Consider the following 21,267-nt stretch of genomic DNA (forward strand, 5'->3'; position numbering starts at 1 on the left):
CATTAAAGGAGAAACATCAATTTGATTTTAAGAATATCACAGTTCTCGACAGAGAAAAGTTTACTTGCAAACGTAATATTAGTGAGATGCTTTACATAAAAATGAACAACTCTGTAAACTTTAGGGAAGATGTTAAGAACCTTAGTTTAGTGTATGACTTTTTACTAGATATAACATGACAGGATGATAATAGGTGAAGTAGTGAAATGTAATTTTGTTGAATATAATTTTTAATATAGTATTTCAGAAGAATAATTAAGCCCATGAGTGTTCTTCTCTTTTTTCTTTTGTTTAGTTCTGTGTAGTCTACTGACGGCTCAGTGGTTTTGTCCACTGCGCAGTATTTTTGTAAGTTTGTGAGGTTATGGTTTTATAATTTAACAGCTTTAATGTGCACGTGCTATTTTTGATATTATATTGCTTTAATTTGGCTAGATGTTCCTTTGTGTAGTATTCTTTGACTGCATTTAACATAGCAGAATATTGGTAATGCCTAGATTATTTCCTTGATGATTATGTACCTGAAACTCAATTGATTTTACAGCCTTGAAAAAGAGGATATACAGGTCCTCGAAACGTCGGCAACTATTTTGTAGCTTTGGCAGAAATAAAGGTCCACATTCCCGATATTCCTTTTTATTTATTGTTCTTAATATTTACCACAAATATAGTTCAGATTTTCGTATTCACTACATCAAAAGCATCAAACTGGTATATCTTCCAATTTTCGACATCAAGTTATAACAACAAAATTCAAGGATTTATCGGAGCAACCAATAAACAAACCTAATCAGTTAATGTGCTCGTCACAGAAGAAGACAATGAGGTTCAGTTACCGGAAAATTCGAGTAGACAAGAGTAACCGATGTGACCGGTGCTGTGGACAGTCAGATTAGAGTGAGCGTAGCGTTGAGAAAAAGATTAGGTTAAGTCGTCAATTGTCGAATGTGAAGAACATTCTTTCTTGAAGATTATAAAAATAAAATATTAAAAACTAGAAAGTCTAATTTTTCAAAGTCAAATCAAAATAAACATCACAGACTCGTGTATCACTCGATTCGGACGATGCAGAAAGTTTGACACCATACCGTTTCTTGATTCCCTTGGAATCAAGACCTCCCATATTATTCACCATCATTCACCAAAACTGTAGAAAAAGACTTGAATTTGATGTCTTCTTGGAGAGCTGCACAAAGGTTAGCCGATATGTTTTGATCCAAATGGTCAAGAGAATATTTACCTACGTTGATCAGAAGCAGTTAATGGTATAGAGAGAATGGAGAAAGAGGCTACAACTGGGAGACGTTGTTATAATGGTGGATCCAGATGGGCCTAGGAATTCATGGCAGAAGGCTGTTGTTATCAACGTCTACCCAGCAAGGGATGGAAAAATACGACCAGTGGATGTTTTAGAAACTCCAACAACACCATTTATCGAAGACATGTTGCAAAACTTATTGTTTGAGATATTAAGAAGTAATGGCCCATTTCCCAGATTAATTACTAGGCATGAGAATTATTGTATTTTTCATAGAATCAAAAGATGTTGTTCATTTCAACTATAAAGTATTCATGAATGGATGTTTCCAAGGTTTCCAAAAAAAAATATATTGAAAAAATATGTATTGACACTGACGACAGATTTTCATTTTCACCATATTTTAAGAAGAAATCGACCTTCGACAGGATATAAACCTATTAATTGAAAATAAAGACTAAAACAGAGAGAGAAAACACATCGGAAACACATTATTCAAACGCGACGAGACCCGATGAAACGTGATGCGTGTTGAGTCGAATCAAATGTATTGTTTTCTATAGACCAGAATCATACTATGAATACCCGATGCGACGCCACGCGCGTACAATTCACCCGCACCAGACGCGTCAACTCGCGTCGCGTTTTATTAATGTATTTCCACCTTTATTTCATGTTGCGTCCACATGTAGCGTTTGTGTAGTTACGCGTCAAAACGCGAGTTTCCCTATTAAATTTTCGGTTTCCAGAGTGTTTGTTTTTTTTCTAGTTTGAATTACTTCATCCAGAAAATATTTCAGCAATTTCTTTCCAACATGTATTTTTAGTAGGTATGTATAAATTGGAATACTTGTTCGGGAGATTTCATATCCCACAACAGAATTCTCTATTTCACATATTCACATCCCATTCAAAATTTGAAAAAAAGTGTGTGAAACAAGTTGGAAACATTTCCTAAATACGAAAAATAGTGCTTTTTCCAACTTGTTGCACAAATACATATTTGAAATATCAATGGAAATTACAATTCCGAAGGAATTGTCGCTCCAATAATGTGAGGTACTTATGAACTTAATATTTCATTCTTCCGATGCGCCCGGATAGGCGCTCGAACTAGAGTGTTGTAAACTGTACAGAACTACTTCTTTTTGTATTGAAATATTTATATCCCTTCATCGATGAAAATTTCCATATCAATATTATCGCGTTCCATATCGAAAACTCCACTTCCGTTCTCATGCAGCCATCAACGCTTGAATACTGGACGCTACCATTGAAGCGAATTATTCATAACGAGTAAAGAATTCTTCGCTTCTAACTCAGATTTTATTTTCATTCATGGTGGCAAGAATCCATACTCACGCTTTTAGGTATATTTTCCCTTGACGGGGATGCATTAGAAAAATATGTGGTTTATTTCCAGAGAATTTAACATCCATTGACGGGTTTCAGCGCTTTCATTTTGAGCTTATTGGTAAAACAAATATGTTAATTATATTTCAGACTTATGACCAATCCTGTATATTTTATAATATAAACCTACCTGCGATTTTTCAATCGTTGCCGAGTGCCTATCGCACATGGGACTTATATCCATTTTGGCTTCCCTTTCTTTATCGCCCTGTTGAAAAAATTCTTCCATAAGTCGTTCGACCCACTGTTTATACAACGACAATGGTTTCGTAGGATTACTCAGATCAGCACAATGGACTAGATTTTCTAATACTTGAATACGGTCAGTGTAGTTGTCCAGCAACAAAACCTGAATAAAAATGAATAATGATATTTCTTACAGAGAAATTTGTGACATCATTCGATATGTGAACACTTGGGAGAATATTTCCTTACCCCGGACCCAGCGACTTTTTTGGTCTCGACCATCGTTTTTAAATCAGCAAGCAGACTCATGTGCTTGGACATATCTGTGCTCAGCACCATGTCTATAACCATTTTACGCAGGGTCTGTCTCTGCTTCTTTGTCATGTTACAGAATATATCACATCCATCGTTCTGCAATAATTTGAAAGCCACTGCCAAATGGTGGTTCTCCAACACGGATTCGTCGTTATACATCAACGCCAACTCGCTGCTGGAATTGATCAAGAATTGGTTCGTCAAGCCGGGATGGTCAACATCGTGAATGCAGGCCGCGAACAGGGCTGCGGTTATTTCGAGGGGTGTGAAGACCGACTCCAAAGCTGGAGTATTCAATAAAACATGAGTTCCTGAAAGAAAATTAGGTCAAAAAGAATTAAGCTATTGATTAAGGACAAAGCATATCTGCTTTTCATTGAAACGCTATAGATTGGTTGGTAAAACTTTGACACTATAAGCCTCGATGAACGAAAATAATACCGAAATTAAAATGTGAATTGGATGCGACAAAATGGAATCATGGAAAAAACACTCGACACACATTATTTTATACGGATGTGTTGCTCCACCTGTATATTGTCACATGGTGCTTGTTCATCATTCCGATAGTGGGAGTTGAGCTGCACCCATGGAGTTAAAATTACTGCATAATGTATTTTCAAAGAAAATCAAATTTCGTGTTGCAAGAGTCAACAGTTCAATCACTTTCGAACATATGCAATGTTCGATTTTTAAATTTTCAGTCAAATTCCATTGAAGCCAAAGCTAGAAGTTATTAGATACGGCGGATTTTTATTTCGTTTCTCGAAATTTATAGGAAATTTGAAAAAATTCACATTGAGCATTAATTCATCCAATTAAAACTGTATTACATGAATAAAATGTCGAGAATAAGTATTTGACAGAAATCCTGATCATTATAATAAGGTTAAATATTTTACCTAAAAAATAACATATTAATATTCATTATTGTTAAGTGATGTCATTGTTCTCGATTTGGAGTAATAAACATAGAAATCAAATTATATAGGGTCTTTCACGAGGAACCTCACCCATATTTATACGGGAAACTACTGAACGTATTTTCATGAAATTCAGCACTTATAAGTATTTCACGATTCTGATGGAATCTAAAATATTTTCAAGGCATGAGCACCTCCGGTTTTTCCGGAAATGACGTCAACTTCCGTTTTTCAAATTAGAACACCATTTTTTTATTGCAGAAATAGATTCCTTAGAAAATTTCAAGTTATTTTGATGTAACATTTTTCAGTTTTGGTTGGAAAATTCTCTCTGCGCGGGAAAATTCGAAAAAAAAAATCGAAAATAGAGCTCCGCTGAAACAAGAAAAACTTCGAAGTTTTTGTGTGGAAAATTTTCATTTTTGGGATTTTCCAAGATGTAAGATTGATGTATCCACTTTGAAAATCGAAATCGCGATTCATGATACAGGGGGTGAAAAAATCGCTTTCAAAGTTAGGGATGACAAAATCGTGAAAAATCAATTTTTTCAAAGAAAACCTCATTTTTTTATGGCAGATATTGAATCTACGTTAAAAAATAATGTTAGTGTATGCATCACACCCTTGCCCTAAAGTGGATATTTTCTGAGTTATTCACAAAAAACTGTTTTTCGTCTTGAATTTTCAGCTATTTCTTTTCCCTTCACGCCAAAAAGATGAAATTTTCAGGAACTGTTATTTGAACCATGCTGTAGATTTTTCACATCTTCTTGAAACCGACTTCAAGTTACTATTAGGAGAACCATGGCAAACTCTCGCAGTTATAACTAGAGAAGATGCTCAAAGTTTTGACCGTTAATTTCTAGACATTTATTTATAAATTTATATGTCTCAGGAATGCTTCGTGCGTTGCCCTTCTTATTTCATCGGGAGGAAGAGATCTGCAAAAGTGTTTAAAAACCAAATTGAGTTTCAAAACTATCAATCTAAAAATCTAAACAAACCTGAACGCATTTCTGATTCGTTCTATGCAGTCCTCTTTATCAGTCAGGGGAGTTGAGTAGACAATATTTTTTATCCTACCCCAAACATAATAGTCTAACGGAGTTAAATCGGGAGAACGTGGTGGCCAAAGATGTGGACCATTGTTCGCCAACCATCGATCTTCAAATAGCCTGTAGAGGATATTTGACACATTGAGTGAATTGTGTGGAGGCGCGCCATCTTGTTGATACCATAAGTCATTATGGTTCTGTACTAGCGGCTCAATTATTTGAGTCAATATGTCAGAATATCTATCTCCTAAGGGAGAACATTCTTTAAATAATGCAAACATGTGTAGTGTTCTATCTTACCAGTTCCATCATAAATGTGAACATCGAGAATTGCATTATTTTTGATGGCGCAAAAAACATTGAAACTCCAGGTCTCTTGAAAGTTCCATTGTCTGAAGTGGTGGTTGTTCTCTTCATCCCAATAATGACTGTTATGCCTATTGAAAGAACCATTCTTTGTGAATTCAGATTCATCTGTCCAAATTATACAGTCCAAAAAGTTTTCATTCTCTTGAAATCGAATGATCATGGCTTCGCAAAACTCTGTTCTCCTGACGAAATCAGTTTCCTTCAAATGCTGTACGCCTATTGAATTTATATGGGTCCATTTTATGTTTTTTTTTATATTCTCCAAACACTCGATTGAGATAATCCCAGATCAATCTCGGCATCTTTGAGAGAATTTTGAGGATTCACACGAAAATATGCAAGAACTGTAATTTCGTTGTTCTCATCTTCTACTACACTTTTTTCTCTGTGTATAGTTTTCTTAACGAAAGATCCGACATTTCTCAAGTTTGTCATGGTTTTGTTAATGGTATCTCTCGTTGGTCTGGGTCGGTCAGGAAACCTCTCAATTAACAGTCGAATCGTTCTATCTACAACTTTATTACATTCTCCATGAAGTAGAATGAGATTTAAATAATCTTCAGTGGTAAAATTAGGCATAGTGATCGATTTTAGAACTTAATACGAATTATCACCAAATTAATAGTAAACACAAAATGCTACTGAATAAAGAGGAATTTGGCAGATGTAATTAATGATATCTATCATTAAAAAAAAAGAATGTAAAACATGGTAAGTTTTTGCATATGGTTCATAAGGAATTATTTATTTATCACTGGAGAGAAAACCGATGGCCGATTAATTGAAATAAAAAGGTTTCCGATACAAATTCGAATCAAAATTCGCCATCTATTTAGGAACAACCTGTAACTTTTTTCTCTTGCATATTAGGGTAGTAAAATCTAAAACATGGTTTAAGTAGCGCTTTCAGACGACTATACTAGCGTCTGATTTTGATTAACTGGTTAAATCAATATCAAGAAATTATAAATGTTACATATCTGTTGTCTATTTTCCGCCTAACTCAGAGTATGATATACACGATAATTATTTTAGTATGTTTGATAGAATGCTATTGGATGACGATGATTTATTAATTTTCGGTGACTTTAATGTACTACAATAACTTTCTGAACTTGTTCGACTTGAAACAACATAACGATGTAGTGAATTTCATGGGTCGCAGATTGGATTTGATTTTGTCGAACATGTCAGTGTCTACTGTGATTAAATCCCAATGTACTGTTGTAAACGAGGATAGATATCATCCAGCACTCGAATTTTCCGTCGATTATTCACATTATAGGTCAAATAGTGGATATGACAATGAATTTAGTTATAACTATTCAAGAGGTGATTACATACTCCTCTATAATCTTATGTCACAGTGTGATTGGTCAGATGTAGTTCGATGTGATGATGTTAACAAGAGTATAAACCTTTTTTATGATATAATGTACAATATATTGGACCAAGCTATTCCCAAATTCAAAAGAAGTAATTCAGTCAGTGCAAGACGTAAATTTCCAATATGGTTTTTGCTGATTTGAAACAAAACATAATGAAAAAAAAATAGACTTCATAAAAGGAAACATATAGGTGTTGAATTTACGGAGTTGAGGAAGAATATTAAGCAACAAACGAAGCTTGAATATGTTGAATATAAAAAACAATTAGAAATGAATTTCAAGAATGATCCTTCCACTTTTTGGTCATTTATGAAAAAGAAAAAATCTCAGAATAAGGTATCATCAATGATGACATTCAGACAAGAGTATCTCAATAACGCGGAAAGCATATCGAATGCCTTTGCTCAGTTCTTTGAATCAATTTACACTTTGGATTCTGATTGCTACGACACAGTGTCCGATTGGGGAACTTTCAGTTTCTCCTTAATAACAGAGGACGCTCTGAGAGAAAGTTTCAAAAAGTTGAAGCCAAAAAAAACCTTAGGCCCAGATAATATTCCTTCTTATATTTATAAGGGGTGCATTGATTATCTGATAGATCCACTGCTTCATATTTTCAATTTGTCAATATCAAAGAATACTTTTCCCGATATTCTAAAAACATCGGTAATAACACCCATTTATAAGTCGGGGGAAATATGTCAAGTCGAGAATTACCGACCCATAAACATCGCGAATGCTTTGTCCAAGATATTTGAAAGGATAATATATCAAGATATAATACAAAATTCACATCTCAAGATTAATCCGATTCAGCATGGTTTTTCTAGGGGAAAATCGACGGTAAGCAATCTTTGTAGTTTTACTGAATTAGCAGCGGAAGCAATTGAAAGTGGTCATCAGCTCGACACAGTATATACTGATTGCGAGAAAGCGTTGGATAGGGTTAGCCATGCAATTCTTATTAGGAAGCTGGCTGCAGGACAGTTCTCGAAAAATGCCTGTAGTTTCGTTGACTCATATTTGAGGCAGAGACAGCAGTTCGTCAAGATTGGAGGTGCATATTCTCGATCTATTGCAGATATCAGATGTACCTCAAGGAAGCATACTCGGTCCACTGCTTTTTTCGATCTTTATGAATGATCTTCCTGCTCACCTGTATTTCTGTGTGGCTTTATTGTTCGCGGACGATTTCAAGCTTTTCAGGAAGATTGCTGCCTTTTGCAGAAAGACCTAGATGAAGTAGAGCGATGGTTTAAGATGAACAAGATGTCTTTGAATATCAAAAAGTGTCATGTTGTTAGCTACACACGGAAAATGAATCCGATACAATTCAATTATACAATCGGTTCACAAATAATTGATCGCAAATCGAAAACCAAAGATTTAGGTGTCATGTTTCAGCCGAATCTAAAGTTCAATAGCCACTTTGAATTATCAACCGCAAGGGCATATAGAATGTTGGGATTGGTCTTCAGAAATGCGAAAGATTTTAATTGTTCAACTATCCCTCTGCTGTACAATGCCCTCGTAAGACCTCATCTTGAATATGCCTCGGTAGTTTGGATGCCGTTCACAGTCACTAACATAGACAAAATTGAGAAAGTTCAGAAAAGGTTTCTGCGCTATTTACACCTGATAAAATATAATGAATATCCATTTAGAATATCGTACCAAAACATGATGAAGGATTTCAGTATGATTTCACTAGATAATAGGCGTAAATTCAAGGCTGTGACCTTTATGTTCAAAGTTCTGAATAATGTGAGCTACCAAGATTGTGATTTTGTGAAATTTATTAATTTTAAGGTTCCCAAATTGAATTTGAGAATTTTAAACAAGGAACCTTTTCATGTAATACCTGGACACTTATCTCCTGTAAATTGTATGATGCATGTGTGCAATGAAATTGTAACAAAATTTGATGTGGATATTTTCAATACTACCATTAATGAATTGGAAACTATACTATTGTAGGTTAGAATATTTTCTCTGTATTGTCTCTGTTCTGCATTTGTAATTTACCTTTAAGGTGTTTATGTGGAATTAAATTGAATTGAATTGAATTGAAAAAAAAAAAGTAACAGTTCCTGAAAATTTCATCTTTTTGGCGTGAAGGGAAAAGAAATAGCTGAAAATTCAAGACGAAAAACAGTTTTTTGTGAATAACTCAGAAAATATCCACTTTAGGGCAAGGGTGTGATGCATACACTCACATTATTTTTTAACGTAGATTCAATATCTGCCATAAAAAAATGGGGTTCTAATTCGAAAAATTTGATTTTTCACGATTTTGTCATCATTTCATGAAAATACGTTCAGTAGTTTCCCGTATAAATATGGGTGAGCTTCCTCGTGAAAGACCCTGTATATTATTACAGAAGAATGCTAATCCAGTAGTAAGAAATGCGGCAAAAAATTGGCAGTGGTCGTTAATACGAATGCGCATCATTAGTTTATTTTCTAGCAGAACGTTGCCGAGCTTCTGTATATTCTGTCGATCGAATCTTATGAAGAGGGAACAATTCATGTAACGAAGGTATGTCGGACAACAACGCGTTTTCTTTCAGTCATTTGATTTTTCAATGTTGCACGACCTGCTCGGAGGTAAGGAGTTTTAAGTCGCATTTTCTGAAATGTACTTGTGTATTTGTTTATTATATTAAAAATAATAAATGCAAACAAAAAACTCAAAACTTGAATAAATTATCGAGTTCCACTGATAGCGAATTCCATTAATGGTATATAGTAGTATTGCACTAGATCAGGATATTTCAAAATTGTTGCACGGGTTTATAATATGCACTCAATGTTTAGGTACCTGCTCATCTAATGGAATCTGCGATAATATCGAATTGCATTGGTGATATTAAGTTTAGATCTTCTGGAATTTTTGTTGTGAGTTCCAAATATTTAGTAAGCACCAGTTGTTACCATGGAATTCGCTATAAAACTCCAATCTTCTGCCAATTCACGGTTTGGTCAAACATTCAATGAACACTCAATAATACCTCTACCGACAAATTCAGATTTGCACTCGACACACCTTACCTCCGAGATCCTGATATATTTTCATTCAAACCTGCAACATCATTGTACTGATTTTCTAACAAGGCATATATAAACACAATTAGTCATCCATGCATGTGTTCAATACCGAAAAGAAGTCCTGTATGAATCGAAAAATAAGTTTTTTTAACGAATGAAATATGTTTATTTTTCATTTATACCAAATAAACAATTCGACTGAGGTAGGAAAGTCTATGCAACGTTCGAGTTGAAATGAATTAATGTCGCGCATTCGCTTTAACGACAACTGTCAATTTTTCGCCGCATTTCTTACTACTTGGATTAGCATTCTAGAGTGAGTATATATATTATGATTTCTATGGTAATAAAGGAATTTCGTATCAATTGAATTCGTGAAATCAATTCATTTTCCACACCTTCGCACCTAAATTAATATGTTAAGCTACAAGGTGATACACTTTTAATATCCGTCATAAAAACCACTTTCATGAATAGCTGCAAAGTGTCAATTGCGTACAACAGATGAAGTGATACCGTTCTATACCTAACCTTGTGACGTCATCACAATAATCCATATATATTATGGAATGATGTTTAGTTGATACCAGAAAAACATTCGCCAAGGTAGTGGAGATTGTACACGCAGAGTTTTTCATCGTCTATGGCAGTTGATATTCATTCAATATTATTGTTAATTGTTCTGCACAGTGTTTCAATTGAAACCCAGCTTTATTCACGAAATGACGAAATTACGCAGAAATCACCCATAGCTTCGCTCGCGTCGTAGTACAGCTTTAACTTACTTATAGTCCACGAGGTGGTGTCACTTTTTTATTAGTGATTTATCTCCAACTCGAAAGTGATTAATTAGAGAGTTACACTATTACTGTACTCGAAATCGAAAGTCAGTCCGCGCGACCGTGGTGGGCGTGGGCGTGGGAGGCGGTGAAACTCGCCGGAAAAATCTAAAAAAAAAAAGTGATTGATCTTCACGTAAAACATTGTGCTAATGTAAATTATTCATGATTATGAGTGAAAATGGGCGTTTATCACTTTCCCGATGGTGGAAACATGGTGGTCGGAAAAATCTGAAGTGGCCGATTTTCACTTGGAATTTTGAAGAATGATTATTGATCAAAATTATTGATCAAATTGAACCTAAAAATGGACGTCAGTCACGTTTACTGTAGTGGATTATGCGTCAGTCAGGCTTCCAAAGTCAAGGGCTTCCTTTGGCGCGCTGCACATTATGCAGTTCGACTGACGCATATTCCAATGGCATCGTGCCGGCTGACGATTATTTATCGAGTGTACATATTAATTACTTGTTTATAGAGGGTGTTTCATCATAAACTGGACAAACATATATAGTGGGTAAATGACACCGGGAGAATCACTTTTGCCTTATGACATATACCCCGTTTTCGACACATAAGCGAGAAAATGGGTGTTCAACGTCGTATTTGAGCATTATTCTAATGAGTGTGCTAAGTTTTGTATAATCCTCAAAGTAACGGTTTCTGGTCACATCGGAGTATTTTTGAGTGCTCAAATCAGACAAGATGAAGAACTCCGGAAAAAAAATTCAAAATGGCGGAAAACCTTCAATGTTCGTTAGAAAGGGGGATGGCGTATACCAATACTGATAAGGCAGATGCATTGGCGGACTCGATCGAACGAGAATCGAGAATAAATTAAAGGATAGACGACGATAATGAAGATCTGGAAGTTCTGGTTGAAGAAAATGATGGAGAAATGGATGAATTACCAGCGGCTGCTAAAATAGACAAACCAACATCGCCAAATGAAATCAGGGAAATTAGAAGTTTGAAGAAGGGAAAAGCTCCCGGAAGCGATAAAATAACGAATGTTATGTTGAAGAAATTACAAAGAAAAGGTATAGCCGCTCTAGCAAATATCGCGAATGGAATTATGAGGACAGAATACTACCCAGAAAAATGAAAAACAGCGGAAGTCATAGTGTTCAATAAACCATTCAAAGAGAAGAAGTTCCCACAAAACTATAGACCGATAAGTCTACTGTCGGCGTTAGGAAAAGAAGTAGAAAGAATTATAGCCACGAGGCTAAATGAGGAAACCGAAAATCTGAAACTAATACCACCAGAACAGTTCGGATTCAGAAGAGAGCATTCAACAGAGCAACAATCATTAAGGCTTACAGAATACATTACAGAAAGATTCCAAAATAAACAAGCTACAGGTCTTCTTTTACTAGACGTCGCCAGAGCATTCGACAGAGTATGGCATTAAGGATTAATATACAAGATGAGATGTGCTGGATAATCGATCAAAATATGCAAGTTGATCCGGAATTATCTCAAAAATAGAAGATTTTACGTGAAAGTGGAAGGAGAATGCACCACAACAAGAGATATAGAGGCTGGAGTACCCCAAGGGTCAGTACTTGGGCCACTTCTTTCCAAATATACATTCACGATATTCCGAAGAATCCAAGAACCATGCTGACGTTTTCATGCTGACTACACAGGCATAGCAACTCGACACCGCAACCCAGAAGTAATAGAACGAGTTCTACAAGAAACGATTGACGAAACAAATGACTGGTGCATAAAGTGGAAAATCAAGCTCAATGGACAAAAGAGCCAAGTAATATTACTATAGAAGAGAAGACTGCGATCCACAACGAATCTAGAAGTTGACGGCGAAGAAAACGACTGAAAAAATGAAGCCAATATTTAGGAATAACGCTTGACAAAGGACTTACTTGGAAAAGTCATATCAAACAAGCAATCGAAAAAAGGAAAGCAGCGATGAATAGACTCTACCCTCTAATAGGAAGAAGCTACATGTCGAAAGAGACAAAATTGAATGTAATCAAAGCCGTTGCTAGGCTTCAACTGACTTATGGTTCAGTTGCCTAGGGTTCCGCGGCAAAGAGCCACATCAAAAGAATTCAGGCAACTGAAAACAAGCTGCTACGATGTGCAATAGATGCACCTTGGTTTGTCAGGAATAGACGGATTTATAGGGACCTAATATGGGAAACCATAACGGAATTCATGAACAGAAAAGCAGAGAAATTATTCGAAGCCTAGTGCACTACGACCCAGGGGAAGACAAAAGGAGAATGCGAATTCACCGAAGGAGACCAAGAGATCAATTAAGAAGAGATCCCCACACTTGTTTTCCCTCAGGAGAGGTTTGCTCGTCTGTCTTGCAAATTTTCCCCCTGCAACACAAAAAAAAGATGATCCATCACTAGTTCAAAAGTGACGCCACCTCCCGTACTATTATTCTTTTATATATTCATAAAAAGAATTCAGCTAATAACCGTCTTCAATCATCTCATTATTCCAGATGAGGAATCAGGCGAACCATTGTGTGTAGAAAGTTTTCGGTGGGTCCAAGTGTCTACTTTTTATGAATAAACGTCTTAACTTTGTTTTAAACTGGGTGAAAATTTCGAAGGGACTTAAGGACTTTGGGATAACGGCATAGTATTCCAGAAGTTAGCAGCTACTATTCATTTTTCTTTACAATCTTCAAAATTCGGTACTCTATCCTGTCTTCCGATAGTGTTGAAGGGGTTCACTGATAATCATTAGCCGTAACCCTTAACCGCTTGTTTCACCAATGTTTATGTTTAATATTTATTAGTCTTCGAGTTTATTATGTTATAATTATAAAAGAAGGTTTGATAACCAACAACAACATTTCTCCGATCTTAGTGATTTTGTCCCAACCAATAAGAATAATTTCTTGATTTCCTTATCCTTATCTAATCGAAAACCAATGTGTGGAAAGTGCAACAACTGGAGAGTCATATCCAATAATGCTCCAATTACGGGACAAAACTGGATTGAACTTACCTTGCGTTACATCCGCAGCGTGCAGAGAATTATGGAATGGATTGTCTTTGACATAGTGGTCTTCAAGGGTCATCATAAATGTGATGAACGTCTTCGAAGGTATTTTGAGCGTATTTAAAAGGTCACGGGAAGTGAAAGTTGTCCATGCCACACACGTTAGGGGCCTTCCGTTGCTTAAATAACCTAAAAATGAAAGTTGATTTGAGTGATTAATATAATATAACACAAGAACATCCAAATTCATCAATTTATTATTTACCTATCGGCTGATATTTTGCAGTGAAATATGACTTGAAAGTGTACCAAGAGTGTATTCATTTGGAGTTTTGAAAAATATCAGATTATTAGGTCCAACGTCTTTTCAGATACAATGATAAGTTTATTTATTTTTACAGTGTGAAATTTTTATATTTCTGAAACCATAATGTCAGTACCTCGGTCAGTACGTATCTATGAAGCAGCTCCTCTTCATAGCTTGATTCATAAATATTGATACTACAAACAAGCAAGTTTTTTGTAACACAACATTTTTATTCATTATTTCTTTATAGTGTGAAGAGGCAGTTTTAGCTCCGCCACAAAAGGAAATTTCTTCACCGATATTTTCTTTATAGGACCTAACAATCGCAATATTTTCGAAGAAAACCGTTATATTATCATAAGGGGGATTTACCGATTGATATTATGTCATCGTTTCCCATCGATCAGTCCCATATTTGTAGCGAAAACCGTATGTCTTTTGTTTTCACAATTCATATATTTTATAAGTCTTTCCGTTCAAACGTACTTTTTCTGTCATTTTGACTCGAAAAACGGTCTTTCAACTTGTTCCGTTTTTCCTTCTCTTCAATTATTTCTGTGTCTTTCCCAACCAGTTGATTGACCGAACAATTTGAGTATATCCAATGGGTAAATGAGTAACCCATGGTGGGGACAGTTTTTCCGAGGAGAGGGGTACTTCTTCGAGGCCCGGTGCCGGTCAAGATCAGTAGGAATTGAGATCGATAGGTGAGTGAGTGACGACAGTGAGAATCTGTTTTCCGAACTAACGAGATTATAAACTCCAAGGCAAGTAATTGGTGACATTTATTTCTGCTTTATTGCACCTTTGTAGAGTAATATCCTGTCTAGACTTTTTGCTTGGCTGAAAATCTGAATTAATCGTAACTTAATCTAGCTATTCCCTCGATATAGATTTCTTTCCGTTACCGTAGGGTGGTATTTGGGTTCCAGGAGGACGTTGGGCTCCCTTACTTCACCGATACTTCATTTTTTCATCATTTCGTCCCTATTTCTAACAGTTTAAATTATAGGTTATAGGTTGGATCCATCGACCATAGAGATGGATTTCTGTGACCGTCATACACCGTCACCGCCGGACTCTGTGGTTGCTATTTGACAGTCAGCCATCTTGAAGTTACTGAGAAAGCGAGAGAGAGAGAGACCGAAGGTAACCGACTGGTGTACGTCCGTACCGATTTCTACCGAGAGGTGGAGTTACTGTAGGCTTTTGAATTTTGACTTGACTTAATTCAGTTTATTTTCCGATACCTTTTATATTTCTCTGAAGTTCATTAAATTTTGACTCGCCTTGATTCCGTGTATTTTCCGAAACCATTTACATTTTTCTGAATTTTATTTCCTTTTTATTGGAGTGACCGTGCTGAATTAACTTGTAATTATTTTACAAACCGTCCTACGCCGACTAGGCCCACCCGTTGACATTCATGATTTTATTGTAACTGTATATTTTTTGTATATTGTTTAATCCAATAGAAATAAATAGTTGAACATCTATTTTGTTGCCAATTATTTTGCCAGTGAGTGTATATTTTTTAAATCAGTTTCATCTAGGAGTTTAGTTAGAAGAGGAAAGTACTCTTTTTATCGCCTAAAGACCGTTGAAAAGCAGACACTAAGAAGGCGATACCTCCCTAGTCTTCATCAATACCCTTCTCCACTGATACTCGAGTCTACCCGGGCTCTCTAATTCTTGAGAGATTCTGTGAAAGATGAGGGGTTTTAGAGATTGCCCCACTGGCACCCGAGCAAAGGTAAGAAGCGGCCAGAGTACGAAAAAGTCTATCACATCTGGCGCCCGAGCAGGGACTTCTGCTGTTCTGTGAGTAGTTGATGTTACCGTAACCGTCCGTACCGTTTCTTTTCATTTCTTATCGAATCATAAAACTCTACACTGGCAAATTGCTAGCCGTTCTTTGTTTCTTGTATATGCCCATAATGTGCATATTGTAAATAACTCTTCTGATTGCTTGGTGCCGTGAAATTGACTGAAAAGCGACGAACTGACATAGGAGTTAAAGGCTGCGCCGTAGGACATACCGTTCAGGAAAAGAGAGCTCACCTGAGAAGGGCCATCCATTCCGAATTATCGTTCATACCAAAAGATGACATTGACCAGGCACCGGAAATTGGTTTTTGTGGTGCCAAATTGTGCAGCTTAATGAGAGAGATATGTGAGTTTGATATTGATAATGGAGACAATGAGTTGCAGCGCATTAGAAGCTGGCTACTGAACGTTCAAGGCCGACTGAGAAGTCTATCCCCGGAAGCTACCAGTCTGCTTCATAGGAAGACCGAGCTGGAGCACTTTCTGAGGGTGGCTATGAGATTGCTGGAGAATACTCAGTGGTTGGGTGGTGTTCCAGGAAATCCGCCAGCGCACCGTCGCTGATTGACCAGGAACTACCGGACATCTAATCTAGGCTTGGTCCAGACTTGATTTCATGTTCAACAACCGTTGGAGAGGCAGACTTGTTGAACTTGGGAGAAGATGGTGACATATCATGACCGACACCCCATGGTGACAGGTCGCAGCAAGACCGCCAAGACTATTCCATCGTTTCTACCGTTCCTGTATGGAAATGGAGCCTGATATTCGATGGGTCAACCAGCGTGACCTCATTCCTGGAGGAAGCTGAGTATCTTGCGGAGGCTAGAAGGGTGAGCCACAAACAGTTGTTCGAGTCAAAATACGAACTGTTACGTAAGGATGTTATAGACTAGTACATTCCCCGGAGAGGTACATTCAGCGACTGGACAGATTTCAAGGACCAACTCCGAGAGGCCTTTCTTCCTCCTGATTACGAGGACATTCTACTAGAGGAAATCAAGAAACGCACTCAAAGAACCGAAGAACGACTCTTGTTGTATGTAACTCGAATGCAAAATCTGTTTCAGAAACTGACCGTGAAGCGACCGACCGAGGAAGAGCAGGTGAATATCATCAGACGACGTTTACTGCCAGAATTACAAACCGCCCTGGACTCCCAACCAACTTCAACGATAGATGAACTGCTCCGAAAAGGAAACGTTTTCGAATTGGTCAAATGGCAAACTGCTAACTATGCTTCGCCACAAATACAAAAAGGTCTCATCAACAAACCGCATCTTACCTTCCAAAATCCCTCACCGAACGTCCAACCGATCGGAATGCACCCCAGCACACTGTCCGAACCGTCCGAAAAACTGAAACTTGTTCAAAACTCTACAGCACGTCAGAGACAAGATGAACCGAAGAATACCGTCCTAATGCCAACCGAACCCTAGTGCTGGAGATGTGGTGGTAAGGGCCATCTCCGAACACAGTGTACATCGCAACCGATACTTTTCTTCTCTCGATGTTGTAAGAATGTAATGTCCAGAGATTGTCAGTGTCCGTTACCGAGGAACTTCTCAAAACCGGATATCTGTCAGTTACACACAACCCCTTTCCCGGTTTTGCGGAAGGACACCGGATCAACCAGGTCCTTCATCAGCAGTGAAGCGGCTGCATGAAGGCGGCTGTAATGAAACTGAATTACTAAAGGACCAGCTCATGACACAGGAAAAGCAGAATCAGTTACCGTCATTGTTATCGTTACCGTCACTGCCGAATCCAGCGTTTCCCGACTAGAGGATTGTATCAGGAAAATTATATCGCCATTTTTGCGATTCCGATGATTTTATAGAGCCTGAACTGGGAAATCCCTGGAAGTTATGTATGCTGAAAGATGACCGAAGAGAAGTACCTCTCGAGAACCACGACTGACCGGACCGACCAACTGCTGGACACTTGGGAATAGCAGAAACAAAATTTCGTATAGCCCGCAGCTACTATTGGCCAGGAATGTTCCGAGAAATTGCCCAATATGTCTGAAAATGTAGCAAGTGTCACCGATACAAGGTTCCCCAGCAGAAGCCGACAAGGAATCATTCCTATGTGGTGGAAGAACCTTGTGAAAATGGATGGAATTTGGACCCATGAGAAAAGCTGTCCAAAGTGGTGGTTCAGGCTTCCGATGAAAATGGAGTAAATTCCGCCTCAAAACACGAGTCAACCGCAGATCGCCCAGCATTCTTGAATTTTGATGGGGAAATGCGTTCACCGAACGCCACATTTCCTACCGAGATTGCTAACAAGGATCGAAAGGATCACACCTAACCGGATACCGAACCGTAAGTTGCTTACCATGTTAATGATCTGAACCGTTCTGCTGAGACTTTTGAATTTGTCCGAACCGGATTGGCACTAGCCTTTGCCCAGCAAAGTCACTATAACCTACGTCGTAGGGACGGGCTTCATAGGATTGGACACCAAGTGTACCGAAAAGAGTATCAGTCGAGAGCGAGACGTCGAAGCGAGTAGACGCAGTTATGTTGATGTTATTATGGTTGACCTCGTTCTGGTGCCTTCCATGCAAAGGTTTGCCAATCAGTTTCTGCATTTTACTTTCTGCAGTATGTTCGACGTTTTCCAAGTGATCCTGTTGTAGCTTTAACGGCGTAGAACTATCAGGAGCACAAACTTCTCGATGGAGTTCTCACGAAATATTGTCAGGAAATTGTCCATCAACAATTCCTCTACCCCCAATATGTCGTGGCAGCTCTGTCCGTTCTATTGAGCTTTTGGGGTGATCTTTATTGTGTTTAATCAGCATCGTTCTTATTTTTTCTCTGTGAAGCTGCTAAATCGGTGGTCGTCCAAGAGATGATACCGAATGAATAGATCAGAGCCGAGCAAGCGTAGGTGTTAATCGCTTTTATCAGATTCTTGCTGTTAAGACCAGTTCCCATTATCCTTCTCAATCTTCGGGTGAACTCCTCCGTTATTTCCTTCTTCATCTGGATCTGATTGATTTTTCTTGCCTGTTTTATGCCTAGATACTTGTACAGTCCCTGGCCATATTATTAGACGCATTGATTCGATGCAAAATCTCAATGTTGAATTATTAAATTGAATGTATATGTTACATATACTTCATCTGTAAATGGTTTTCACATATAATCAGGTCGATTCTGTTCGCATCTTGTTATAACATTGCTAAATCTACAACATCGTTATAATTATAAAATATAGCAATATGACTGAGCGAACGAATATTCTGTTTCACCGTTTTACGCAAGATTAGTTATGACTTTTGGCCATAGCAATATTGTTGAAAAATAATCGAATGTTTGAGCTGACAACACTGTTTTGAAGGGTAAGATTCTCATTTCATAGAAAAGAGCACGTAATTCTATAATTGTTCTATTGAAAAGAAGAATAAGTTATGTTTAATCAAAGAGTATCATCAATTGATACTCTCTGCTTTAATGTTTTTTGCGGTATTTGGATTGTGAGTTTTCGGTTGAACTGTGTTCCATCAGATGGAATTGATTTGATAATCAATCTCCTAGAAATTCTCTATGGATTTTCACCCACTTGTAGGTAAAAAGGAACTGTATTTTTACTAGTGGGTTCCTCAACCAATCCATTCAACTCTTCTTTCCTTATTCAAGCGAAACAGTTCCAGAAACTTTTCATCAGGCAATTCAAATGAATTACTGGTGTCACTAATATGTCGAATATTTTCGCTATAAATGAAAAGTTCAAGTGAAGGTTTCCAAAAAGTTACTAAAACGAAGCATGTTTATAATTACTTGCCTACTTCCTAAATTTCTAACGCTTGAAAGAAATGGAAAAACAAGAGATTCACTGCCATTTTCAACTTTGTTATGAAATAGCAAGTACTTAAATGATGTTGCTGATATAGCAAACTGAAATAACAAGATCTTCTAGGAATTGACAGATCATATTTCTCAAAATCAATGATTAAAATACCACTTTTTCAAACTTTGCTGTGATAGCAATATCTTTTCTATAACCATATTACTATTTCCAAACAGAATCGACCTGAATATATCACATTCAATAAAAAATATTGATTTATTGATGATTAAACATGAAATTCTAATATTTTGCTGAGCCACCCTGTGTAGCTATGAGAGCTTCATACTATCAATGCAAAATTGTTCGGTTTGCTGCATGCGAGTATAATGATTTCATATGTGGATTATCGACATAACGTCGAACCTGCAGAATGCAAGACATAGTACTGATTCACACTTGAGTACTAATACTACAACATCAAAAATAAATGCCAAATAGAACAATTTAATGAGAGTCGTAGATAAAACTGACATTCTGTGCAAATGAAATTCAAATATTCTGCTTTTTCCTCGGGTAATACCAGTAAATATAAAAAAAAATCCTCAGTACGTCTAAAAAACTGGCCAGGGACTGTATATGTCTCTTTCCTTTAATGCTTGAACTTCTGCGCCATCCTTGAGATTGAACGAACCATCTTCTATTTTCCCTCTCGTTATGTTCAGCAGTCGACATTTTTCCAATCCAAACTTCATTTTGATGTCTTCCGAGAATTCTTCCACCATTTTCAGCATCTGTTGCATTTGTTTTTTAGTAGATGCGAAGAGTTTCCAATCGTCCATGTAAAGGAGATGATTCAGTTTCATCATAGTTCTACTGCCGCTCTTGATGGAAAATCCGTAGTTCGTAGAATTAAATCTATGAGACAAGGGATTCAGGGCCCTGCAGAACCACAGAGGACTCAGCGAATCTCCTTGGAAAATTCTGCGTCTTATCGAAATAGATCCTGTTGTAATGGAGCAATCTGCTGCTTTCATTTGAGACTAGTACGCCAGGTTGACATGGCGGTTTTCAGGAACTTGACAATATTGGCATCCACCTTGTGAATCTTCAAGATCGTCAAGAGCCCTTATTATTATTATTATTATCAGACGAATGTGGACAAAGACATAGTAGGCATAAGTTGTCAAATGGCAAATAGAGAGAAAAGAGAAATAGATCCAACGAATGTAAGTAGAGCGTTGAATGGGGAAAAGAGAGAATTCTGGAAGAAAGCTATGGTGGATGAATTTGAAAATCTTATTAACAAGAACACTTGGAGTATCGTGAAGAACCAAGGAAGTAGGAAGATCATCCGAACAAAATGGGTATTCAGGACAAAATATAATGAGAATGAAGAAATTGAAAGGTATCGTGCCAGACTGGTAGCTCAGATGCCAGGCAAAGATTTTGATCAAACCTATTCTCCAGTGGTACAGAAAAAGACGATGAGAACGTTGTTTGCAATAGCAGCAAATAGAGATTGGACAATTCACCATATCGATATTACAGCA

The 21,267-nt window shown here is 37.2% G+C and overlaps 1 protein-coding gene across 1 annotated transcript; it reads right to left on the reverse strand.

The window, feature by feature from the left end:
* Positions 1–2,735: 2,735 nt before the first annotated feature.
* On the reverse strand, positions 2,736–13,974 carry LOC123313590 (cAMP-specific 3',5'-cyclic phosphodiesterase-like). The gene is made up of 3 exons (XM_044898533.1): positions 13,789–13,974; positions 3,107–3,483; positions 2,736–3,020 (listed from the first exon to the last, which is right to left on the reverse strand). The coding sequence occupies exons 1-3, from the start codon at positions 13,862–13,864 to the stop codon at positions 2,751–2,753; spliced, it is 723 nt and encodes a 240-aa protein (XP_044754468.1). The 5' UTR covers positions 13,865–13,974; the 3' UTR covers positions 2,736–2,750.
* Positions 13,975–21,267: the final 7,293 nt, after the last annotated feature.

The sequence above is a fragment of the Coccinella septempunctata genome, chromosome 5 (genome assembly GCF_907165205.1).
Source record: "Coccinella septempunctata chromosome 5, icCocSept1.1, whole genome shotgun sequence".
NCBI lineage: Eukaryota > Metazoa > Arthropoda > Insecta > Coleoptera > Coccinellidae > Coccinella > Coccinella septempunctata.

Coding starts and splice junctions, on each gene's coding strand:
- LOC123313590 (XM_044898533.1), bottom strand. CDS start 13,864: ATGATGACCCTTGAAGACCACTATGTCAAAGACAATCCATTCCATAAT. Junction 3,484..13,788: donor CGCTGCGGATGTAACGCAAG/GTAAGTTCAATC, acceptor ATTTTCTTTCAG/GAACTCATGTTTTATTGAAT. Junction 3,021..3,106: donor AAAAAGTCGCTGGGTCCGGG/GTAAGGAAATAT, acceptor ATTTTTATTCAG/GTTTTGTTGCTGGACAACTA.